Here is a 20,065-nt window from a genome sequence, read left to right as displayed (position 1 = left end):
CTATCAAGCAGCGCATTTTCTCTTTCGAGTGATATTATGAGCCGGATTGAGGGATTTTTGGTTTTACTTTGACGAATTTTTGAAAAGCTTGTGTTTACCAACGGTCCGTTGACTGGCCATAGTAACTGGAAAAATCATGGAAACTTCCAGAAATTTCCTATAAAAGTGAGTTTTTCAAAAAAGTCAGTAAGAGTGAAACAGTAGTAGTAGCATTTCCTTTTCAGAAAAGGGCTTTCCTGCTGAAAAGCAGTATTTACGTAATTTGAGTGAGGCAGATTACCTTGAAAAACATTGTTGCCGGCCGTCTCATCTTGTTTGTTTTAACTATCTCAGATCCTGAAAACAATTAATCTTATTTAGTATTTTCCTTGCCAATACCGTAAATTTTGAATAATTTTTTTAACAAAATCATGTGCATGCACTATTGTAGAACTTTGCTTAATTTACAATCTTAGTACTTAATTAAAAACGACTGCTACAAGTTCTCGTAGCACAAACTTAGTGTGCTTTAGCACTAACTGTCTGAAGTTTGAACAAATTATTTTAAAATACATACTTCTTCGTCTAATGCTAATATCAAGAGTAATTGTGTTGTAGGCTTCATTTTATAAAACTCAACTATAGCTTGCTGGATATCACGATTACTGTTACAATTGTAAATGTTATACATTTTTTTAAACGTGGAAGTCCGTGAAACGTACCATACATACATATATTACTGATTTGTGCAGAATAGCTAAGGTCTAAAATTTAGAACAACCTGACAAAATCGAATACTTTAGTAAACATTTACTTAAATACATTTGTACAAATCGTTTTATTTTAGAAAGTAACAGTTTTTGGGAAAGAATTTCCCAATCCCATAGGCATAGCTGCTGGTTTCGACAAAGACGGCAAAGCTATAATGGGCTTAAAAGACATTGGGTTTGGCTTTGTTGAAATAGGATCAGTTACTCCGCATCCACAACCTGGGAATGAAAAGCCCAGAGTGTTCCGTTTACCACTAGATATGGCTATTATTAATAGGTATACATATTTGTGCAATGAGAACCCAAACTATTTTATCTTCCATCACGTATTAAAAATATTTTATTAAATGCACGATACACCTAAACACAATATGCCAAAGCGCCTGAGAGAGCGGCTGTAGCTGGCCGCGACGTAACGTGCGAAGCAAAATTATACCGGTATTGTAAGAATTATCATACACGAGTTTGTGTTTTTGTATGTTTGATATACATAATATGTCTAATAAATTTTCGTAACACAATTACTTACTTAGTACTACCACTACTGCACTCACAATATGTCATCAGCAAAGGTGGCTATAGGGCCATGCTCTAATTCACACTACCTTGTGGCACGCTTGTCTTAATTTGTATTGATTCTTTAAGTTCGGAGTAAGCGTGTTCTTGTTTAATTCTGAAAGCTCGCTCTGTAATATAAGACTTCTTTTTATATATAATAATTCTGAGAACTTGTGAGGCAAGAGATTTTTTAAATTTATGGTAAAGTTCATCGTGTCACACTTTTCTTTTCTGCAATTACTTTTCAATTATATCTGTGATCCGGTGGACCTTGAGTGTATCTCTGAAGCCAAACTGATGGCCTGAGATTATATTTTTTTCTTCAATAATTGGTTTTAGTCTTTTAGGAAGTATTTTTTCGAATAGTTTTGTAATTACAGGCAGCAAAGGGAGTGGCCTGTTAGACGATACTTCATTTGGTGGTTTTCCGGGTTTGGTTTGCTACTACTTTCCATTTCTAAATTTTTTAACATAAATATGAATGAACATAAATTTTTTAATCATTCTTTATAATTATATCACGAATGACCGAGTCGAGAAAAAATATTCGAGAACATCTTGGTTAAGACGAGATGTTAAAATATACTCTACACTGTACTTTTCACATACATGTTCAAACATATGTGCCAAAGATCTGTTAGTGTACAATATTCCTTTGCAAAAAGGTAAAATCTCCTGGTGGTTTCTAACCAACCCTCATGGGATTTGTGAGTTTCGACTTTCTATCAAGCAATCGTTTCTGATTAGTACTATCAGTACCAATAGCATTTTCTCCTGGATCCCTTTTATAATATTTTGAGCTCGAATTCAACAAATCAAACCAGTCGTTATACAATTGAACAACTTCAGCAGCCTTACCCCAATGGCTACTCGGGTTTTTGTGCATTAAATCACAGTACCGAATTGCCTTTGCGACAGTACTTGATAACATTTCATCAGTAAAGCCCATGGCCTATATGTATCCGTTTGTACGATGAAACGATGATACGAAAGTGTTGAATGGAACAGAGTCCGTCGTCGTACGAACTGACAGATCTCCAACCAATAGAAACACTTTCGTATCATCGTACCATCGTATAAACGGATGCATGGGACATGTGCTTTAGTCGAAGTGTATTAAATAAATATATTTAATACACGTTGAAAGTAATGTTTATTTATTACACAATTATTTAATATGAAATCACTGTTAATGGTATGGTTTCTTGCTGGTTCATTTCACAATATGCATAAATATCGTGCGGTTCGTCTGCGAGACCAATAATTGGCATACCGTGTTTCTGTCTATCGTGATTAAAGGTGTATTTTCCTACTTCCTAAGTAAATTGTGCTTCGCAGATATGGTTTTAATAGTGATGGGCATGATGAAGTACGCACTCGAATTACCAATGCAAAAGCTGATCCAGAAGTCCCCCTTATTGGAGTTAATTTAGGAAAAAACAAAACATCTGATGATCCAGTTAAAGACTATGTGGACGGAATCAACACCTTTGGTAGCGTATGCGATTATTTGGTTGTTAATATTAGTAGGTAGGTAGATGTCTTACAATTGCGTCAAATATGAAGATATCACCTCGAAAATATTTCACTCTCTTACTGTTTCAGCCCCAACACCCCAAATTTGAGAAAATTGCAAAACAAAGACAATTTAAAGCATTTGTTAAGGGCGGTCGTTGAAGCCAGAAATACTTTAAATGTAAATCCTAAACCTCCATTGTTACTGAAATTAGCCCCCGATTTGAGCTCTGAGGAAAAGAAAGACATTTCAGATATTATAAAATTAAATGAATGTAAGGTATGATATTGAGTAACACTGACAAGAACTACAACTATATGTTTTGCAACACTATAAAAGCATTTAAATCATTAACTTATGTGATAAATAATCAAACAGGTGGATGGGCTTATTGTGTGCAATACAACAATAGAGCGACCATCATTGAAAAGTAAACATAGTAATGAGGTAGGCGGATTAAGCGGCGCCCCATTAAAAGAATCCTCGACACAAATGATAATGGAAATGAGAAAACTTACAAAAGGAATGACTATAATCGGTTAGCAAATTGGGAATTTTACGGCAAATTTGGTCATATGGATTGTTTTCAGGTGTAGGTGGGATAGCCACCGGGCAAGATGCTTATGAAAAAATTAAAGCTGGTGCGAGCCTCGTGCAAATTTATTCATCTTTGGTCTATGAAGGTCCCCCATTGGTTAGCAAAATTAAATCCGAGCTAGAAGAATTGCTTCAAAAAGACGGATATAAGAGCATAAGTGAGGCAATAGGAGCAAATATAAAATGAGTAAAAAATTGCAAAATTCGTATATTTTTCAATCGTCTCCCATAAACAATGGTGTTACATAATATTCTACATACATTTGCTTGTCATCGGATGTGATAACCAACTGAAAACCTAAGAGTCCAGATCCACCAGTGGATACAGATACTTTATTAGCGTAATGCATGACTTTAATAATATGCCTGATATTGGAAAAAGCGTAAGTAAAATCAGTCTTTTCTTTGCATTGATAGATCGTTACAGAGTCCGAATGCTTATTTAAACTTACTTCGGAAGATCCCTAAAAAAAATACATGTACTTATACTTAGTGGTACTTTAAAAATCAGGATTAAACAGTCGGAGTTACTCGAAATAGTAACAGCATTTTATCAAAATATTTTATGAGAGCGAATTACATTTGCTTTAGAATGGAGTTAATGATTAATTGTTTACAAAAAAATACCTAATTTTATTGAGACCAGATTTCATTAAATTATTTTTTTATTTTATTTATTAATTATTTATTAGACAATATTTAAACCAGATTTTTGAAAATTATAAAATGACCAATGAAATGTGTCAGTATTAATTTTTTTAAAGCAAAAATAGAAATGGTGAAAATGTTTACACAAAATAAAATTGCTATTTTCTTACCGATAAACTGGTGCTTTTTAGAGTAAAATATGGAAATTCTGGACTAAATGTAACTTTCAAATCATCGGATGAATTATCTAGCCTCTGCAAAAGCTCAACGAAAACATTTGCCAAAACCACAATTTTGTTTAAATTGCATTCTTCTGACAAGCTGGGATTCTGAAATTCATCAGTGTTCATCGTTTTTATTTCACAGTCGACAGTTATATTTTCTTCACTATGATTCATTCTAAAAATGGTCCCATAAATCGGTATAATTGTTTGATCAAATTATATACTGTATTCCATATACAGCGAGATTGAATCATTAATGACCAAAATGTCTTCAAAACTTACACTAAACGCAATGGCGATCCAACCGATTTAAAAGTGAGTTTTAAATTGGGATGACTGTCGTCTCCAAAAATGTTTAGTATATCAGTAAGTGTTTTTAAGTTTACTTTAAATATATTGTTGTCAGACTCTGTTACATGGTACATTGTAAACATTTCACGTGGAATGTAAGCTGAAGTTTCCATGCACCTCATTTCATCTAAAGTCACTTTGAGGCCTTCTTCTACTGGACGAAAAATTGCAAACTGAAATAAGTTGTTTATGAGAATCAAATGCATTATTAATGACTTTCTTATTATGTTGGTGGAATTTAAATAATAACTAAATTAAACAGATAAAGTATGAATTTGTTATAAATTAAACATGAATCAAACTTTGAGTTGAGTTTGATTCAAAGTTTGAGTTGAAATGAGAATTTCACCAGAAACATTTACATTTGATGAAACCGCTTCAATTCGTCAATAAATTGTTTAGTATAATGGTATATTCATGGCATATCCTGGGTGTATATTTTTTTTACAAAGTGGCCTGATCTCAAATGTTTTAAACCATACGCTTTAAAAAATACATCATTTGTAGTAACCGGTTTTATTGCAAGCCCAGGTAACAATATGCGCTGTGTGTATTTTAAAATAAACAGTTAGGTATATTTTCCAGAATAAACTGTACATTCAAAGAAATGTCTATCAAAATCTTTGTGAAAGAAATCCACAGTGGAGCAACTCAGAAGTCTTGAAGATTTGCTGTTTTTAATTTTAACTTTTGTGGTTTTAACATCATCATATAAGACAGACATCTATGATATTTTTTATTAATGTTAATATGAAATGAAGCTTCCTTTTTAGAATAAGTTTTTGTATCGACTGTTGTACTTGCTTGCATTAAAGTGGACCGTCGTGTACAGGGTGTTTCCTCATAAGTTAACACCTCCCTAGATCATTTATTTGAAAAAAATTTGTAAAAGTGACCAACACAAAACTAAATTTTACTAAATTTTTTTAAATCTGAATTTAAAATAAAAATATAAAACACGGAAACGTCAAAATTTGGGGGAAACACCCTATATATTTTTAGACAAGTCAATTGTATTTTTTCCCGATCTCAGAAATATGTATTGCCTAGATTTGTATTAGCGGGTTTGTCTGTATTATGTTTTAAAAAATTTAAATAGCGACAAATGAAAGTAGTCTGAAATGAAACAAAAAGCTATAGAAAAAGAACATAACGGACTTTATTGCTACTATAAATTTCAAAACAAATAAATAAATAAAAACATTAAAATCGAAATCCAGGCGAGTTGCTTTTCGGGTTAATTCTAGTCTTTTTCAATCTATTGATCGCTATCTACTTTTAGTATTTTTATCCCTATCACTTGTTTTTCATTGATAAATCGCCGATCGATAGAATTCAATGTTGCTCCCAAACAAATCGAGATTTATGAATAAATAGCTTTGTCTATTTATTAATGTCTGATTTAGACCGACTCCCAAACAGAATAAATTGTTTGCAACTGGTCATTTGTTTTTGAGCATATGACCCTGTGATATGTGAAACTGATATGTATTTCGACGAATTTGGCATTTGAGATTAAGTACCATATCCATGTCCAGTGTGTAAAAAGTCTCCACACGCCAGTAATTTTTTTGTATTCTTTCTTAGTTTGCTGTTCTCAAATTTCTCAAATTAGAAAAATATGTCAAGTATCATATCGGCACTTTGCTTCGAAGTAATAAAATTGAAGGTAAAGTAATTTGAAACACTTTATTTGAATAATAAAAGTAGAATTAGGATCGAGAAAGTATATACAAAAGTCTCCATACACTTCAGTAAAAGAAGGCTATTCAGCATTATTTCCCAAACGACATGAGTAATTCTTAGCACAGTTTATCAAGATGGCTTGTTAAATTTCGCCTGATACAAGCGAATCGTATTTTTTTAGAAACGTAACATTAAAAATTCTGAGTTTTTGCAGTAGACCAAAATTGACTGCTGATAAATGCAAAATTGCTATTTCCGTTAGAAAAATCATCGTAGATTTGTGGAAGAAGAAAGAATTGTTTAGAAATATTGGTAATATAATTGGATAATCACATGCCACTGTAAATAATGTAGCAAATCCGTACAAATCTACCGGTTCCTATAAAGAGCGGCTTTGCTCTGGTAGTCCCTGGAATTTAACCGCACGAGAGAGAGCAAGATTAGACGTAATTATAAAATAAGTGCTCCAAGAATTGCAGAAGAAATCACGGAAGTGTTCTCAAAAACTGTTGGTCCTCAATCAACAAGAAACTCTCTCATCGATCGGGTAATAAGTTTATACGGGGAGCGTAGCGAGAAGATTTGACCAACATGTTAACACAACCAAACAGTTTTGGGAAAGTGTTATTTTTAGTATTGCTATTATGTAATGTTAATGTTGCACTATGTGCTATTAAAAATTAATAGTTAATAAAATAGAGTAAGACAAGAGTGAGAAAGCCTTCCTTCAGAAGTTACAAGAAAATTTGTATTAAGTCTTCAGAAAAGGCTTACTGCCATCACTAGAGCCAATAGCAACTGTACAAAATATTAGTCTAAAAAAGTTACCATTTTTTTTTTAAAGCAATGTCAGTGTATGAAGACTTTAATATAAAGTGACCGCACGTCCCGATTTTGGCCGGACAGTCCCGCTTTTTGGTGGACAGTCCAGCGTCCCGCCGGTTTTTAAAAATGTCACAGTAAAACTTTAAAATTAATATCACATGTGTGTGAAATATTTCACGACATTTTAATAAATGATCCGAGTCTTGTAAAGAAAAAAAAATTGCAAAGAAAATCGTAATTTTTTTCATAAAAAAATTTTATGATGTTCAAATGATGATGATGTTCAAATTATAATTTTTTAAAAATGTTTTTTTTTATAGTTACCAATAATTAATACTTAATACACTTTTAAACAAGTATACAGTGTGTCCAGTATAAAATGATGTACATGGGGACATTGGAAACCCTTACAGATACAGAGTGGACCAAATGGGCAAAAAGTTGAGCAATCAAGTGCCTATAAATAATCTGTCATCAACTTCTTTGAACTCGGAATAGCAACGGATATACAGGGAAAAAAGAAAAAAGTGCGTCTTATACAATCCTTTATATCGTGTTTTTCAGGGTGGGGGTAGGAAATGAGCGTGAATTTGAAAATAAAGTAAAAAATAATCTACGCCCACTATGTTCAATGAGGCCTAAGTCAACTTTTGTTTTTGTTATGGGCGCCATATTGAATTTCTGCATTTTTAGATTCCTCTTTAAATATGCTCTTCAACCATGTATAACATGTTTATGTTCGGTCAAGATAAATAATTAAAATTCACAAAATTAAGATTTTATGGTAGTAGGCATTGATATTTCTCTTCAATTTCCCCATAGTGACGTTCGTTGTCTGTTTTAATTACCTAAGTAACTGTCAGAGTAGAATTTATTGTTAGTTTTATGATTTTTCTAATTAAACTTAAATAAAATGCCAAATCATTGTAAGAAATATAAGCAAAATATATTGTAAAATTAAAATGTGTTTTTTCACTGTAGGTGAACTCTGACTATTGTAAATCTGTTTTTATTTATACAGGTTCACCATATCCGAACATTGGAACATATATCAATATAAATACTATACATAGATAAATACTTGCTTCTTTAATGGAGATAGATTTTAAAACATTGTATACTACTTTAACATCTGTTAATTCTGCTGAAAACAACATTATGCACCACTACTGAACATTTAAAATGTTTTATGTACAAGACTAATGTTTTTTGTTGAAAATTGGTTAAGATGAAAATAAAATGTTTATGTTTTCTTCTTCTTTCAAAATATTCATGGTATCCTTGTCAGAAATGTTGAGACAAAAACGTATGAACAGGTATGAAGACATTTTTTAGGTTAAGATTTCAGTCGAAATTCACGAGCGGCACCAAAATTCCAACTGGTTACCTTTTAAGAAACTGTGAAAAGTTTTCAATTGCGACATGGAAACCCAGAAGGATTCAAATAGCTTAGGAACTAAAACATCCTATGCCGGTATACCTAAAGCTGAATTTGTTGTAAGTAGCCTATTTCAATCAGGTTTTAGGACTATGCCAAACTAATACCTACCTACATATATATTATTTTCTATTTCACGAGAAGTTTGAGGGCTTTTCTAATTAGTCCTATCATGTAATCCATTGGTTCGTTTTTTGTCACTACTACTTAAGCTATAGTTAAATTGCTCCTTGTGTTGACCAAAAATGGTATGACAGAGACTTGCTTCTGCGAAAAATCAACTACAGTCGTACATTTTTTAGTTTTCGTATTGACGAACCCCTGCTATCTGCTTTATGTTAAAGTTTCAAGTTAAAATATATTGTTTCAGTCAATTCAACTTTTTCAATTTTCAGTGTTGTCCCTAAACAGATTTTTTTTGTTTGCCCGGCTGGTAATAAAAAAGCTTCACGAAGACACCCAGTGTGCTGATACCCTGGATAGTGTTGGATTCTTACCAACTAAAAAAAACATTTTTGTAGTCCTATCTAAGAATATGTCAGTTCCGGCATCAGTATGCCATAACATCGCATTCTCCATGCTAGCTGCTTGCATGAATCCCTGCTTAGGATAGCACACTCCCAGCTTACGCTGTTTTCTACCTGTTGCCCTAGTGGGCCAATTGGTCTCTGGGCCTTTTTCCCTGGGTCCCAGGTCTTCAGGTGTGTAATTCACCACATTTCGTACCGCTTCGTTGGAGTGCCTTCCAGCTTTCTCGAAGACCGCTGCAGCATTCTTCTCTCTTAGTGGCTTCCACTCCAGGTCCCTGTAGATTTGGGAGTTTCTAACAAACCAGGGCGCATCTATGGCCATCCACTCAAGCTTGTTTTCTGTGGCCTGAAGTCTAATCAGGTGCAACTCGGCTGCATATCCCCCCGCAGTGTTGGGCCTGGCTCACTCTGTATACCGATTTTTAAAAAAGCAAAGTATTTGTTTATAGATTTATAGAACCTTAATATTTTATCTATACGCAAAGTTTACCCCGTTTTCGAGATATTAGGGACTTTTGTGTTAACAGCAAACTCTGTTTCGGGAAATGGTTTTAGGAAGAGTGAGAGGAAATTTCCTTAAACATCAACTGCAATATAAGACGCAAACGTTTTTGTAAACTAGGATAACTAATATTGTGAAATTGAACAAACCTGTAAAAACTCTGTCTTTTATTAGATTAGAATAATTAATTTAAAGTTTCACCAGTAAAAAGTTAAATTTTCATTTAAAAATGATTTAACATTTAAGAATAAAAATTTTTGCAGATGCTTTTTACTGAGTCTAGGTCTTCGCGCGTTTATGATAGCGTCCGCTTTAGAAAATAATCTCTCGCACTTTCACTCGCGTTTCACAATAACATTAAATAATCCACAATAACAACAAACAGAAATGCGTGTTTGGCAAACCTGGACGAAGTATTACTCGAGTTCATTTTGGTACCACCAAAAAATAATTAAAAAAAAATATGTCGACCTTACAATGTTTATTCCTATTCAAATAACTTTCATTTCATCTCTGACTGAATCTCTATTTGAAAATGGGCAGCTTGCTTAAATGCAGGTGCACATTCTGCTTAAAATGTTAGTTATTTTACATTTCAACTGTTATGGAATTTATGTCTTATACTCTTAGTTTGATCATATCTCATATGCAAGTGCACATTCTGCTTAGTTGGGCTGGTAATGCGGATTTAACTCCCGAGTTGTTTCTGGAGAGAAATCCCTTTTTAAGATTTATTACGGAATGTCAGAAAACTGAATACTTATAGACTAAAAATGCTGAATTATATCATCGCAGCAACTAAACAAATTTTCGCTGGTTCCTAGAAAACTGAACAGTAATTCTTAACAACGAAAAGTGATACACAATCATCAAGGCAACGCGCAACTACATACAACATATTTTGCGTTGACAAATGGTTACTGAAACTGCTGCAACGAGATAGAGCGCTTGGTGATGCCGCAACGGTTCTGTGCTGACGCGAACCACTTTTTCAGGTTTATGAGACGGTTCCAAAAACAACGGTTTAAATTGGCAAACGGCTGCAGCTGGTGCGAAGTGCGCACAACTGTTTCTGTTTTATGAGACGGTTCCAAAAAGAACGGCTTAAGTCGGCAAATGGCTGCAGCTGGATAGATCGCTCGACGGTGTCCGAAATGCGCACCGCTATTTCGATTTTATGAGACGGTTCCAAAAAAACCGATTAAATCGGCTAGCTGTAACTACGGTTTCAGGTTACACGTTTGGAACACTGTTATTTTAGCGGTTACGTTAAATACCGACCATCCCTAATTGTGACCAAATTTATGAGTCAGTTTCTTCCGCATATCTCAGTTTTTTTTGTGAAAATTATGTGTTTCTATTACTTCTGCGCTGCCTAAATATCTTCAAACAATTATTTCACTAGACTAGTACCTAGAGTACGTGATGAAAAGCCTGAAGCTTTTTATATATCCGTTACATAATAACTTATGAAATACTAATGTAAAATTGAATTATGCCCAAGTTGCGTTTGGCGCACAACCGTTCTGTTCTAACCATTCATTTTACATCAGAACATTGTCTGTACTCTAGTCTTATAACGTTTTATATTTCGTGCGTTTTTCTTACTCGGGAAAACAAAACAATGTTAAATTGGGTGTTTTATTCGTTATAGGAAGATGTGGATGCATACATGGCTCGGCCAGAAAACAACAGCCATGTCGATGAAGTGCTAAAAAAACTGGACGGTCAACATGCAAAGTATAAGTTTATGGAATACAACCTTATAGCTAAGAAAACACGATTGCAAAGCCAAGTTCCTGAACTGAAAAGATCAATGACAGTGATCGAAAAATTGGGAAAGCAAACAGAAGAGTTTGATACCCAATTTCTACTGAGTGAACAGGTCCTTGCCAGAGCGAAAGTACCTCCGACTCAAAATGTATGTTTGTGGCTCGGGGCTAATGTAATGTTGGAGTATACCTTGGAAGATGCCAAGAAACTTTTGACTCAAAATATAGCTGCTGCTGAAACCAATTTGGAATTTGTTAACCAGGACTTGGATTTTCTTAGGTAGGGTTCTTTAAGAAGCAATTAATATAAATAAATATATCACTTTCCAATATTTTTAGGGATCAGTTTACAACCACAGAAGTCAATATGGCAAGAGTATTTAATTGGGATGTTAAAAGGAGACAAGCAGCCAAAGCAGCATCAAAATAATAATGTGTGCATTAAAGTGAATTTAGTTTCGTTCTTAAGTTCTTTGATCTTTGACTAACTTAGTGTACCGGGACGATTGCATAAGTGTACACTGTAACAACAGTCGCTTTAATATTTTGTGAAATTGTACTTTTTCTCTATCGGTAACCGAGCATATGAATGGATTTTCACAATGTTGAGGCATATGTTTTCGGTATACACCTAAAATAGTTTTGACCGTTTGCTTGCTTACTTACTTACTACTTAATATAATTTGATATATTTTGCACAGTCAAAACTTATTATTGTACATGAAAATATCAGCAGATCATTTTAAAATGTTGCTTTTCAATGGAAAGTATATATAAAATATTTTTACTGATGTAACAGGCGAGAACTAGACAAAACTGCTAACATAAATTTTACCAGAAAAATTATTTGAATTTACGTACGTCTGTGAATGCAGTTCGTATTTTTTATAAATTGCATTGTTGTTTTCACCCATTTGACTCGTAAAAGAGGAAACTAGGAACGATTCATAAAGAAATTGATAGCATTTTTTGCCCCTCACCGAAAAAAAAACTATTATGCGAGCCCTACAATAAGGGAGAATATACTACAATATAATAAGCAGCATCTTCCATCTTGCCACAGTTCCTACACTTCGCAACAGTACGTCTGAAGTTGTGTAGTTGGAGCTTTCCCGGAGTCCAGTAAAGGTATCCGCAATGGTTTTTATAGGCATTCTACATATGTTTAGCAGTATCTGAGCTGCCTTTCAGTAGTTTTACCATTCAGCTTGAAACAGTCTAGTCCAAACAAGAGCTTCAATTCTTGCTTTAACAGTGGAAGGTTAAACATTTAAGTTCCGACCAGACTGGGACTCGGTAACAGCCGACCGTTTTCTGCAAGCCATACGAGTGTAGTGAGATTTCTTCAGAGACGGTGTTTTTTTTATTCAAACCAGCTTTAATGGGTGCTTAGTGGGGCTTAGTTGGTGATTTGAGGAACATGGCTTATAAATATTGTATGGTGCTGGAATGCAGCAGTAATACGGTGTCTACACCAGGAAAAAAACATTTATAAACGTGCCTTTGGACGTAAAACGTATAAAACTGTGGCCTCAAATGGCACGACGAACGGTGAAAGTTCCCAAAAAGATATTGACAAAAAATTGTAATTTTACTCGTTTTTTGTATCAATCGTTGATGCAAAAATATCACCCGTTTGAAGAAAATCCAGAGAGGACAAAGCAGAAAACCTTTGCAATTTAAACTTTTTTATCTTCTTTGTACAGGCACTGGTTAAAATGTATCCGCTAGTCCAGTAGTTTCTTATTCAATCTGAGAACAAACAGTTGTATACTAAATTTGCAGCTAATCGAGGGTAATTCATTTTTATGTAAATCCGTTTTAAACGTGCTTACCCAAAAATACGTGGCACGTCAAACTTATCTAGAAATCTGGATTACCCCTATGAATGAGTATGGCATTCTGATAAATTTGGTATTAAAAAACAACTCTTTTCAAATAAACTTTATATAGATTAAAAATAGTGTGCCCTTCCGAATACCTAGTCAACAAAAATAACAAATTCGTTCAAATTGAAAAAATAAACTTAATATTTTTCTATACAATTGATACAACAGTAAATGAATAATTAAAGCGGTAAATAAATATATAATATAAAAATAATGAAAATTAATCAAACGGACTTGTTTGATTAAAAACAAACAACAATAAATCTAACAGGTACTAAAAAGTATCACACTTTGAGCGGATACAAATAAAAATATAAAAATATTTATGAACTGGAACTGTTCCCGCAAAACTGATCTTGAATTAATATTTCACATAAACATTCTTGAAACCTTTAATTTAATCGTGTTTAACATTACATCAGTTTGGTACTACAAGAAAATAGCTAATACAATCATGTGGTGTTTCGCTAAAAGTAAAGTTTCAGGTTGGTCAATGTACATTTCTCGATTTAGTGTCAAAGGCTTTAAAATGAGAACATTTAAATATTAAATTCGATTTAAGTACGAAAGCACCTATAATAAATTACACAACTTTAGACAGCATTTAAGAATGTGTTGGCATAATACTTGGAATGTGAATGTTTTCTTTAATTATTAAAGGCTTTTGTAATGGGCGATTGTAAGTAGGCTCTGAGGTCCTTTAATTGCGACCATTTAATTTCACAAAACAGACCTCATATTTCGTAGAGTTCTACTGAAGTTTTTTTTTAAGTTATGCTAAGATGTCGACTTATATCATGAAAGGAGCTCAGAAACCTAGTGTTCAACTTACCAGTGTGTAATAGTGTTTCAAAACATGTTACATGACGACATAAATTCACGTCAATAGAATAACTGATAATATAAATTCTTACCGACTCGACAAGAATTTGCAAGCAAGCAAAACTAAAACGTCTTTCTAGATTAAATATTTTTTGAAATTGAAGAATTTTGCCCCTGCGATAACTTTTATTAAATGCTTTTCATGTTTTCCACATTTTAAATTCAATTCAAGTTGAAATAATAAATGATAATGAATGTGCTGTGCTCACTAATCTTATCAAGGTTTGCAAACTCCATATGCACAAAGAAAAAATTCTAATTTAATTATCTGGGAAGTTTAAGTTAGCGTTTATCGTTATTGCTCAACGTCAGCATTGTCTTGAGTTTCTGAGCTAGGAGGTTCTTCAGTTGGCGAAACAGGGTCATCCGCTTTAGCTGTCACATCTTCTGCAGGAGCAATGTCTGCTTGCTGGGTTGCACTTCCGTCTAAAGCAGAATACATTTTTAAACTGTACTTAGAAAAGAGAATTCTAAAGAATGAATTAATCTGAAAATATGTATTAATATAAACACAGCGAATTAAATTTAAAAAATGTTATTTCTCAAAGACTAATAACGATTCTTAGACACCCTACAAATCTTGTGGCAAAGTGATGTCGATTTGGCTACTACAATGTAAGTATATCAAAATAAGAAGTGATTAGGAATAGAAGAAAACGAGAGCTGAAATGAGTATAAACTGTATATATAATCCTTTTATGGTTTTACCTGTAAGAGAACTGCGATCAACTTTGCCCGTTTTTTCTTCAGTTTGCAATGCAGCTTCCAGTTCTTTAATTCTATCTTCAGCGTCGTTCAGTTTTGTTTGCAACTGCTTGTTTGTTTCTAAACCAGCAATTACAGCTAGTTTATCACGAATATATCTGGACAACTATAGTCAAAGAAGATACAAATCAACAATACTTGTGCATGCAGCATGAAGTATTCAAGATAATTTATTTGATACGAAATTTGTTTCTAGTGCAAAAGTAAAGACATTTTCTAAATTACTCACTATAATAAGAAATTGTTAAGTGTTGATTGTTAGAAAATATTAATTTTTGAAAACGCTTTTTGCACTTTTGGAGAAACATTTTGCGATACTCAGTTTAAGCCAATTTTACTTCAGCGGTTCTAAAACGACCATCATTTATATGTTTTATTAGAAAAGCATTGCAATTATTTGAAGAACGTATTATTGTAACTATAATAACTGGAAACTACTTTAAGAGTTGCATAATAATGACTTGACTAAACTTCCATGCGATAATAGAGATTTTAAAGCAATTTCTCCAAACAGTCTTCATTCAACAAGAAAATGCAATTCCACCGACATCCTATTAGCCTTGGCTACCACACGCGCCCTTCTGACTGATTTCAGTATCATCTGGTATTTCAAAAACGTGGAAGAATGAAAAAATTTCCAGAAATTGTTACATTGTTAACACTATAAGCTTAAATATATTGAATAACTTAAATAAGTCTTCTATTTGAGTTATTCAAGTCCGGTTAGTGATTGTTGAACAAAAACAATGAAATGGTTGTTAATACACTACAAGAGAGAATAAAAATGGTCGAGCTATTTTTTGCGAATTTAATAAAGGTGGAGAAAATAGAAACGTACAAAGAAACTATGTCTTGGAGCTGATAGCAAAATTCAGACCAACAAGATCTATATCCAATAAACAAACGTATGTTAAAAAACCAGTAAGAAACGAAGTTGCCGAGGTGGCAGTTTTGGGGCATGTCATGATGGATCCTAGACTAAGCACTCGACAATTAGCTGCTGTATCTGGTATTGGAAGGCAAAATATACAAAGGACTCTAAAAAGTCATAATTTTCACTTTTAGAAAATAAGACTGCTGAAGGAACTGAATGAAGATGACCATGATCGTCGTTTAAAATTATGTGAATTAATCAGGGAAAGAGCAGTGAATAATCCGAATTTTGTGCTAATATTTGTTTCGCATATAAATGTTCATTTTTCCTAAACGACACTGTCAACCGCGATAATTGCAGTTACTGATCTGCCGACAATCCACACATTTATCGCTAAACGCATATTCAGTGTCCCCAAAAATTAAACGTTTGGTGTGGCATTTTTGAGAATCATTTGGAGCATTTTTTACACCTAGAAATCTTAGTTGGGACAGTTATCTTACAGTGTTAAAAGAGCCAATCGTTCCGGCAATAACAACGATTATGGAAAATTATAATAAACATCTATATTCTAAAGAAGAAATGTTTCAGCAAGATGGAGCAACTTCTCATTACGCAATAACTGATTGCCATTATTTACATGAGACGTTTCCTGGCCACTCGATTAGACGAAGGGGCGCCATTGAAAGGCCACCACGATCCCCGGACAAAGGCGGATTTAGGGGGGGGTCATGACCCCCCCTTGTGCTGGGTTTATAACAATATTTTTTCTAATTTCATAGACAACAAAAGACTGAATTTCTACTACTAGACCCCCCTGACTCCAAAGCTGGATATCCGCCCTTGTCCCCAGATCTTACCCCTTTGGACGTTTTTCTGTGGGCTCATATTAAAAGTAAAGTCTATGCTACTCAACCCGCTTCCTTAGATGGATTACGAGAACGGATTACATTTGAATGTCGACAGATAACTCCTGAAATGATACAAAACGAGCATGATCGATTTGCCCAAAATCTCAATTATTGCATGGAAGTTGTATATGCACTCTGTATATGAGCTATTCAAAACAAGCCACTTGCTAAATTTATAAGCTAAACGAATGTCACCATTATGCTGTTAAACAAATATTAACGTGCGCTAAATTGGAAATTTGCTAATTTACTTCTCGACTTTGTAAAGTAACAATCGGATTCATGATAACATTATTATATCCATTAATTTATGATTTAGGTACGTCATCAAACATTCCAACACCTATCGCTGATATAGCTAGAAAATTGCTGCCATTTCCATGCTAATGCAGGCTTTCACACTTTACCATTAATAATGGGTTCAACATTCGGACGAACGAGAAATGAAAATGTTGGTGTCCTTTTAAATACATAAAAACTTCGGTTCATAAATACAACCAATAAATGAAAAGTATGATTTAAAAAGGATACTCTAATGCATCTTCAGGTTTGTCTACTTCCTCATAGAGATTCACCAGGACCCTTGTCAGAGCATCCATAACACCATTTTTCTCGAGATACTTACGGAACTCTTCTCGTTTACCTTCGGACGGCTGGAGAAACATTCAATAAAAAATGATGTCAGCCTATTGAAAAAACATACCTTGTAAGACGGATTTGAGGTACTCATATTGGATGAGAATCGAAATGAAGAGTTAATTAAAAGTGGAAATAATACTCAAACTTGACAATGACAAATTAAGATAAAACGCGGCCCACTCTACAAAACATTTTATAAAAAAATAGTTTTTTGCTTTGGTTACGAAAATAACTTGATTTGAACAAAAATGTTGAAGGTTCTGGTTTTTAGACTTTTGATTTTACCGAATTGTCAACTAACTGACGCTGTTTCGAGTGCGATCACTTCCTACATTCAACCAAAGTAAAAAAATATGTTTTTTTTAATTTAAAGATTTTAATTAAGATCACAGAAAAACAAGAAGCCCATATACTTCTGCGTTGCCGAAAACTTTTTTTGTTAATTTTTCGAGCATATTGATGCCGCTTTGTGGCCGTTCTGTGATGATTCAGTTTAGCGCATTTCTGACATCTGACATTGATTCATAACCTAGTTGTTTGTTATTGAGTGTGTTAAACTTTTACTAGCTATTCTATTCAAATAAACAAAAATGGATATTTTAAGAGCAGAAATGGAAAAGAAGCGCAAAGAACTGGAAGACAAGAACTTGATGGTACGTATACTCAATCGCACAATCAATTTGCCGTTTGCTATTATAAGCGGGCGATGTTAAATTACATATGTAGGTATCTATAAATGTTTAATAATGGTATATTATTAAGCGAGCCAAGGGCGGATTAAAGCTTTATGAGGGAGGAAATGGATTGAGAGCACACTCACAGAAGGGCAGCAAAAAGGTCAACATTTATTTGAATATTAAGAGTTTGCAGGACGCTTTTAAGGTTGGGGCCCGGGGCCACAGCCCCTGCTAGACTCTGGGTTAATCCGCCTCTGATACTTGTACTAAAATGTTTAATAATGTTAAATAAAACAAATCAGTCATAAAACGTAATCTTTCCAGAAACATTACCAGTGATATACAATATTATAGGTTTTATTATACAGGGTCCGTCTTTGGGAGCTTACACTAGAAGTATTCGCCAAACCAAAATTACCAGAGTTCTGAAAATTCCAATACAAGGAAAAAAGAAAATATTTTCAAGGCGGTACCACTTCCGGTTATACCGGAAGTTTTTGGGTTCTCTGCCGGATTTTTAGGTCATTTTGTTAAATGAACTGGGTACGAAATTTCAACCGTTGTGGAATAATATCCATTTTTCCAAAAAATTCCGCCTATTTAGGTCAATCAATTTGAATATAACTTTAGCTTCTTGTAGCCAAAGATGTCATGTCTCAATGTGCAAAAAATGAGTTTTGCATCTCTTATAAAAAAGAAGTTATGGACAATTAAACTTGACTGTCAAAAAGGGCATATTACGTGAGGGCGTAAGGTCAGGTGACCTTTAGGTTAATACTTTAGACTTTTTTGAGCATTCAGCGACTTGTCCAATATGCAGGATAGGGCCGTAAATCTTGTTCCGGGAGGAAATCTCCGGAATTGCCGTTCGCTCGCAACTCCATGCTATTAGAGAGTAGATCTACACCACAATGTGTAGGCAATATTGTCAGTGGTTCAATTTGTGGCAACATTGCATTCGTTTTATGATACGCGATTCGAAGTTCGGATATTAACAGAACCGATGCGATGATCATCCGCTGCACAGAGCGGCATCAACACAAAAGTACCACACAACACAGTGTTACCACAGGTGTTACTCTGGCCTAGCGTAGACCACAACATCCTGTTTACAAAATTAAATGTGTATGGAGTTCAAGGCATAACGCTGAACCTCTTAAAGTCGTACTTAAGAAATAGAAAGTTTGTTTTTTGCAACAACAAATCATCACAAGCAAGAGATTTAACTTGTGGTGTGCTACAGGGTTCCATATTGCGTCCTGTTGTATGTCTAATACATATCACAGATAACAGAAGTTACTCTGTGATCTGTGATATATATACAAGCTTATGCTGCTTTAACCAGCGAAACAGGATGCTTGTTTGCGAACGACAGCTGTATTATTAATCTTGGAAAAAATGTCCTTGATCACAGATAAAATGAACAGTTCATTGGAATATGCAAAAATGGTTATGTGGTAATAAACTTTAACTGATATAATTTTAACTTTAATTAGTATACGATTTTTGGGGTGGATATCTAACAAAACTTAATAATAGAAGTTGGTACCAAGGAAACTGCAGTCACTGTATACTACAACTTTTTTCACGGTAGAAGGCAGTCTGTCATTATAGTGTACGATAACTATTGAAGTCCACTATTGAAATCTGTTTTGAAAAAGCAAAAATAATGTATTATAATTATTAGTCAAACTAGCTCTCGCACAAGCTGCAGAAGTTTATTATATTAACCGTAGTATCAATTTATACACTTACCTTTGTTCAGTTTTTCCACGAAAATAAACATAAATTTAAACTACACTGTGACGTACATGGCCTTAATACAAGAAATAAAGACACATTGTTAATATTTTATCATCGTCTAAATTCCAGAATTTTACAAATAATTATTATTATGATATTCCTATCTTTTCTGGGTTTCAGTCAGAGTGTGAAGCAAAAATTTTGAAACATCGTTTATTTCATTACGTTTCGGCGAGACAACAGCGCCATCATCAGATTTAAAATTTTACACAAACTCATGATTGGTAAA

General features: G+C 33.8%; 5 protein-coding genes across 6 annotated transcripts in view; 3 read left to right on the top strand and 2 right to left on the bottom strand.

Moving 5' to 3' along the window:
- Window positions 1-826: 826 nt before the first annotated feature.
- LOC109541594 (dihydroorotate dehydrogenase (quinone), mitochondrial) lies at window positions 827-3,623 on the top strand (the record flags this gene model as incomplete). Its single annotated transcript, XM_019910468.2, is given in 5 exon segments — window positions 827-1,026; window positions 2,646-2,837; window positions 2,913-3,102; window positions 3,202-3,361; window positions 3,414-3,623. Coding segments are annotated over 5 exon segments (936 nt in total), but the record flags the coding sequence as incomplete, so codon positions are not given.
- Window positions 3,613-8,401, bottom strand: LOC109541595 (cell cycle checkpoint protein RAD1). Of its 2 annotated transcripts, none has more exons than XM_048670084.1 (4): window positions 8,240-8,401; window positions 4,575-4,816; window positions 4,239-4,467; window positions 3,613-3,884 (listed from the first exon to the last, which is right to left on the bottom strand). In XM_048670084.1, the coding sequence occupies exons 1-4, from the start codon at window positions 8,309-8,311 to the stop codon at window positions 3,636-3,638; spliced, it is 792 nt and encodes a 263-aa protein (XP_048526041.1). In that variant the 5' UTR covers window positions 8,312-8,401; the 3' UTR covers window positions 3,613-3,635. The 2 variants fall into 2 exon arrangements, with proteins under 2 accessions (XP_048526041.1, XP_048526042.1); XM_048670085.1 differs by having other exon boundaries at window positions 8,236-8,384.
- Window positions 8,402-8,438: 37 nt separating this feature from the next.
- On the top strand, window positions 8,439-12,096 carry LOC109541597 (prefoldin subunit 3). Its single transcript, XM_048670086.1, has 3 exons — window positions 8,439-8,651; window positions 11,279-11,676; window positions 11,736-12,096. The coding sequence occupies exons 1-3, from the start codon at window positions 8,577-8,579 to the stop codon at window positions 11,824-11,826; spliced, it is 564 nt and encodes a 187-aa protein (XP_048526043.1). The 5' UTR covers window positions 8,439-8,576; the 3' UTR covers window positions 11,827-12,096.
- Window positions 12,097-13,325: 1,229 nt separating this feature from the next.
- LOC109541591 (c-Myc-binding protein homolog) lies at window positions 13,326-17,663 on the bottom strand. Its single transcript, XM_019910465.2, has 4 exons — window positions 17,421-17,663; window positions 17,249-17,370; window positions 14,876-15,030; window positions 13,326-14,593 (listed from the first exon to the last, which is right to left on the bottom strand). The coding sequence occupies exons 1-4, from the start codon at window positions 17,445-17,447 to the stop codon at window positions 14,463-14,465; spliced, it is 435 nt and encodes a 144-aa protein (XP_019766024.2). The 5' UTR covers window positions 17,448-17,663; the 3' UTR covers window positions 13,326-14,462.
- A 98-nt stretch (window positions 17,664-17,761) lies between these two features.
- Window positions 17,762-20,065, top strand: part of LOC109536065 (pre-mRNA-splicing factor 18) — a gene marked incomplete in the record, with an annotated part of 17,811 nt that continues 15,507 nt past the window's right edge. The window contains 1 exon segment of the mRNA XM_048670083.1: window positions 17,762-18,009. Within this exon segment, the coding sequence (XP_048526040.1) occupies window positions 17,947-18,009 (63 nt within the window).

Source organism: Dendroctonus ponderosae, unplaced genomic scaffold, assembly GCF_020466585.1.
Source record: "Dendroctonus ponderosae isolate FM_Combo_2020 unplaced genomic scaffold, Dpon_F_20191213v2 Dpon_F_20191213_1, whole genome shotgun sequence".
NCBI lineage: Eukaryota > Metazoa > Arthropoda > Insecta > Coleoptera > Curculionidae > Dendroctonus > Dendroctonus ponderosae.
This window is presented reverse-complemented; position numbering and strand designations above follow the sequence as displayed.

Excerpts from the sequence above, each read along its gene's own strand:
- LOC109541595 (XM_048670084.1), bottom strand. The coding sequence starts at position 8,311 with ATGTTGTTTTCAGCAGAATTAACAGATGTTAAAGTAGTATACAATGTT. Across the intron at positions 4,817-8,239 it reads AATCTATCTCCATTAAAGAA|TTTGCAATTTTTCGTCCAGT; the intron begins GCAAGTATTTAT and ends AACTTATTTCAG. Across the intron at positions 3,885-4,238 it reads TAAAAAGCACCAGTTTATCG|GGATCTTCCGAAGTAAGTTT; the intron begins GTAAGAAAATAG and ends TATTTTTTTTAG.
- LOC109541597 (XM_048670086.1), top strand. The coding sequence starts at position 8,577 with ATGGAAACCCAGAAGGATTCAAATAGCTTAGGAACTAAAACATCCTAT. Across the intron at positions 8,652-11,278 it reads TACCTAAAGCTGAATTTGTT|GAAGATGTGGATGCATACAT; the intron begins GTAAGTAGCCTA and ends TATTCGTTATAG. Across the intron at positions 11,677-11,735 it reads CAGGACTTGGATTTTCTTAG|GGATCAGTTTACAACCACAG; the intron begins GTAGGGTTCTTT and ends CAATATTTTTAG.
- LOC109541591 (XM_019910465.2), bottom strand. The coding sequence starts at position 17,447 with ATGAGTACCTCAAATCCGTCTTACAAG. Across the intron at positions 17,371-17,420 it reads CCTCAAATCCGTCTTACAAG|CCGTCCGAAGGTAAACGAGA; the intron begins GTATGTTTTTTC and ends ATGTTTCTCCAG. Across the intron at positions 15,031-17,248 it reads AAACCTGAAGATGCATTAGA|ATATATTCGTGATAAACTAG; the intron begins GTATCCTTTTTA and ends ATAGTTGTCCAG.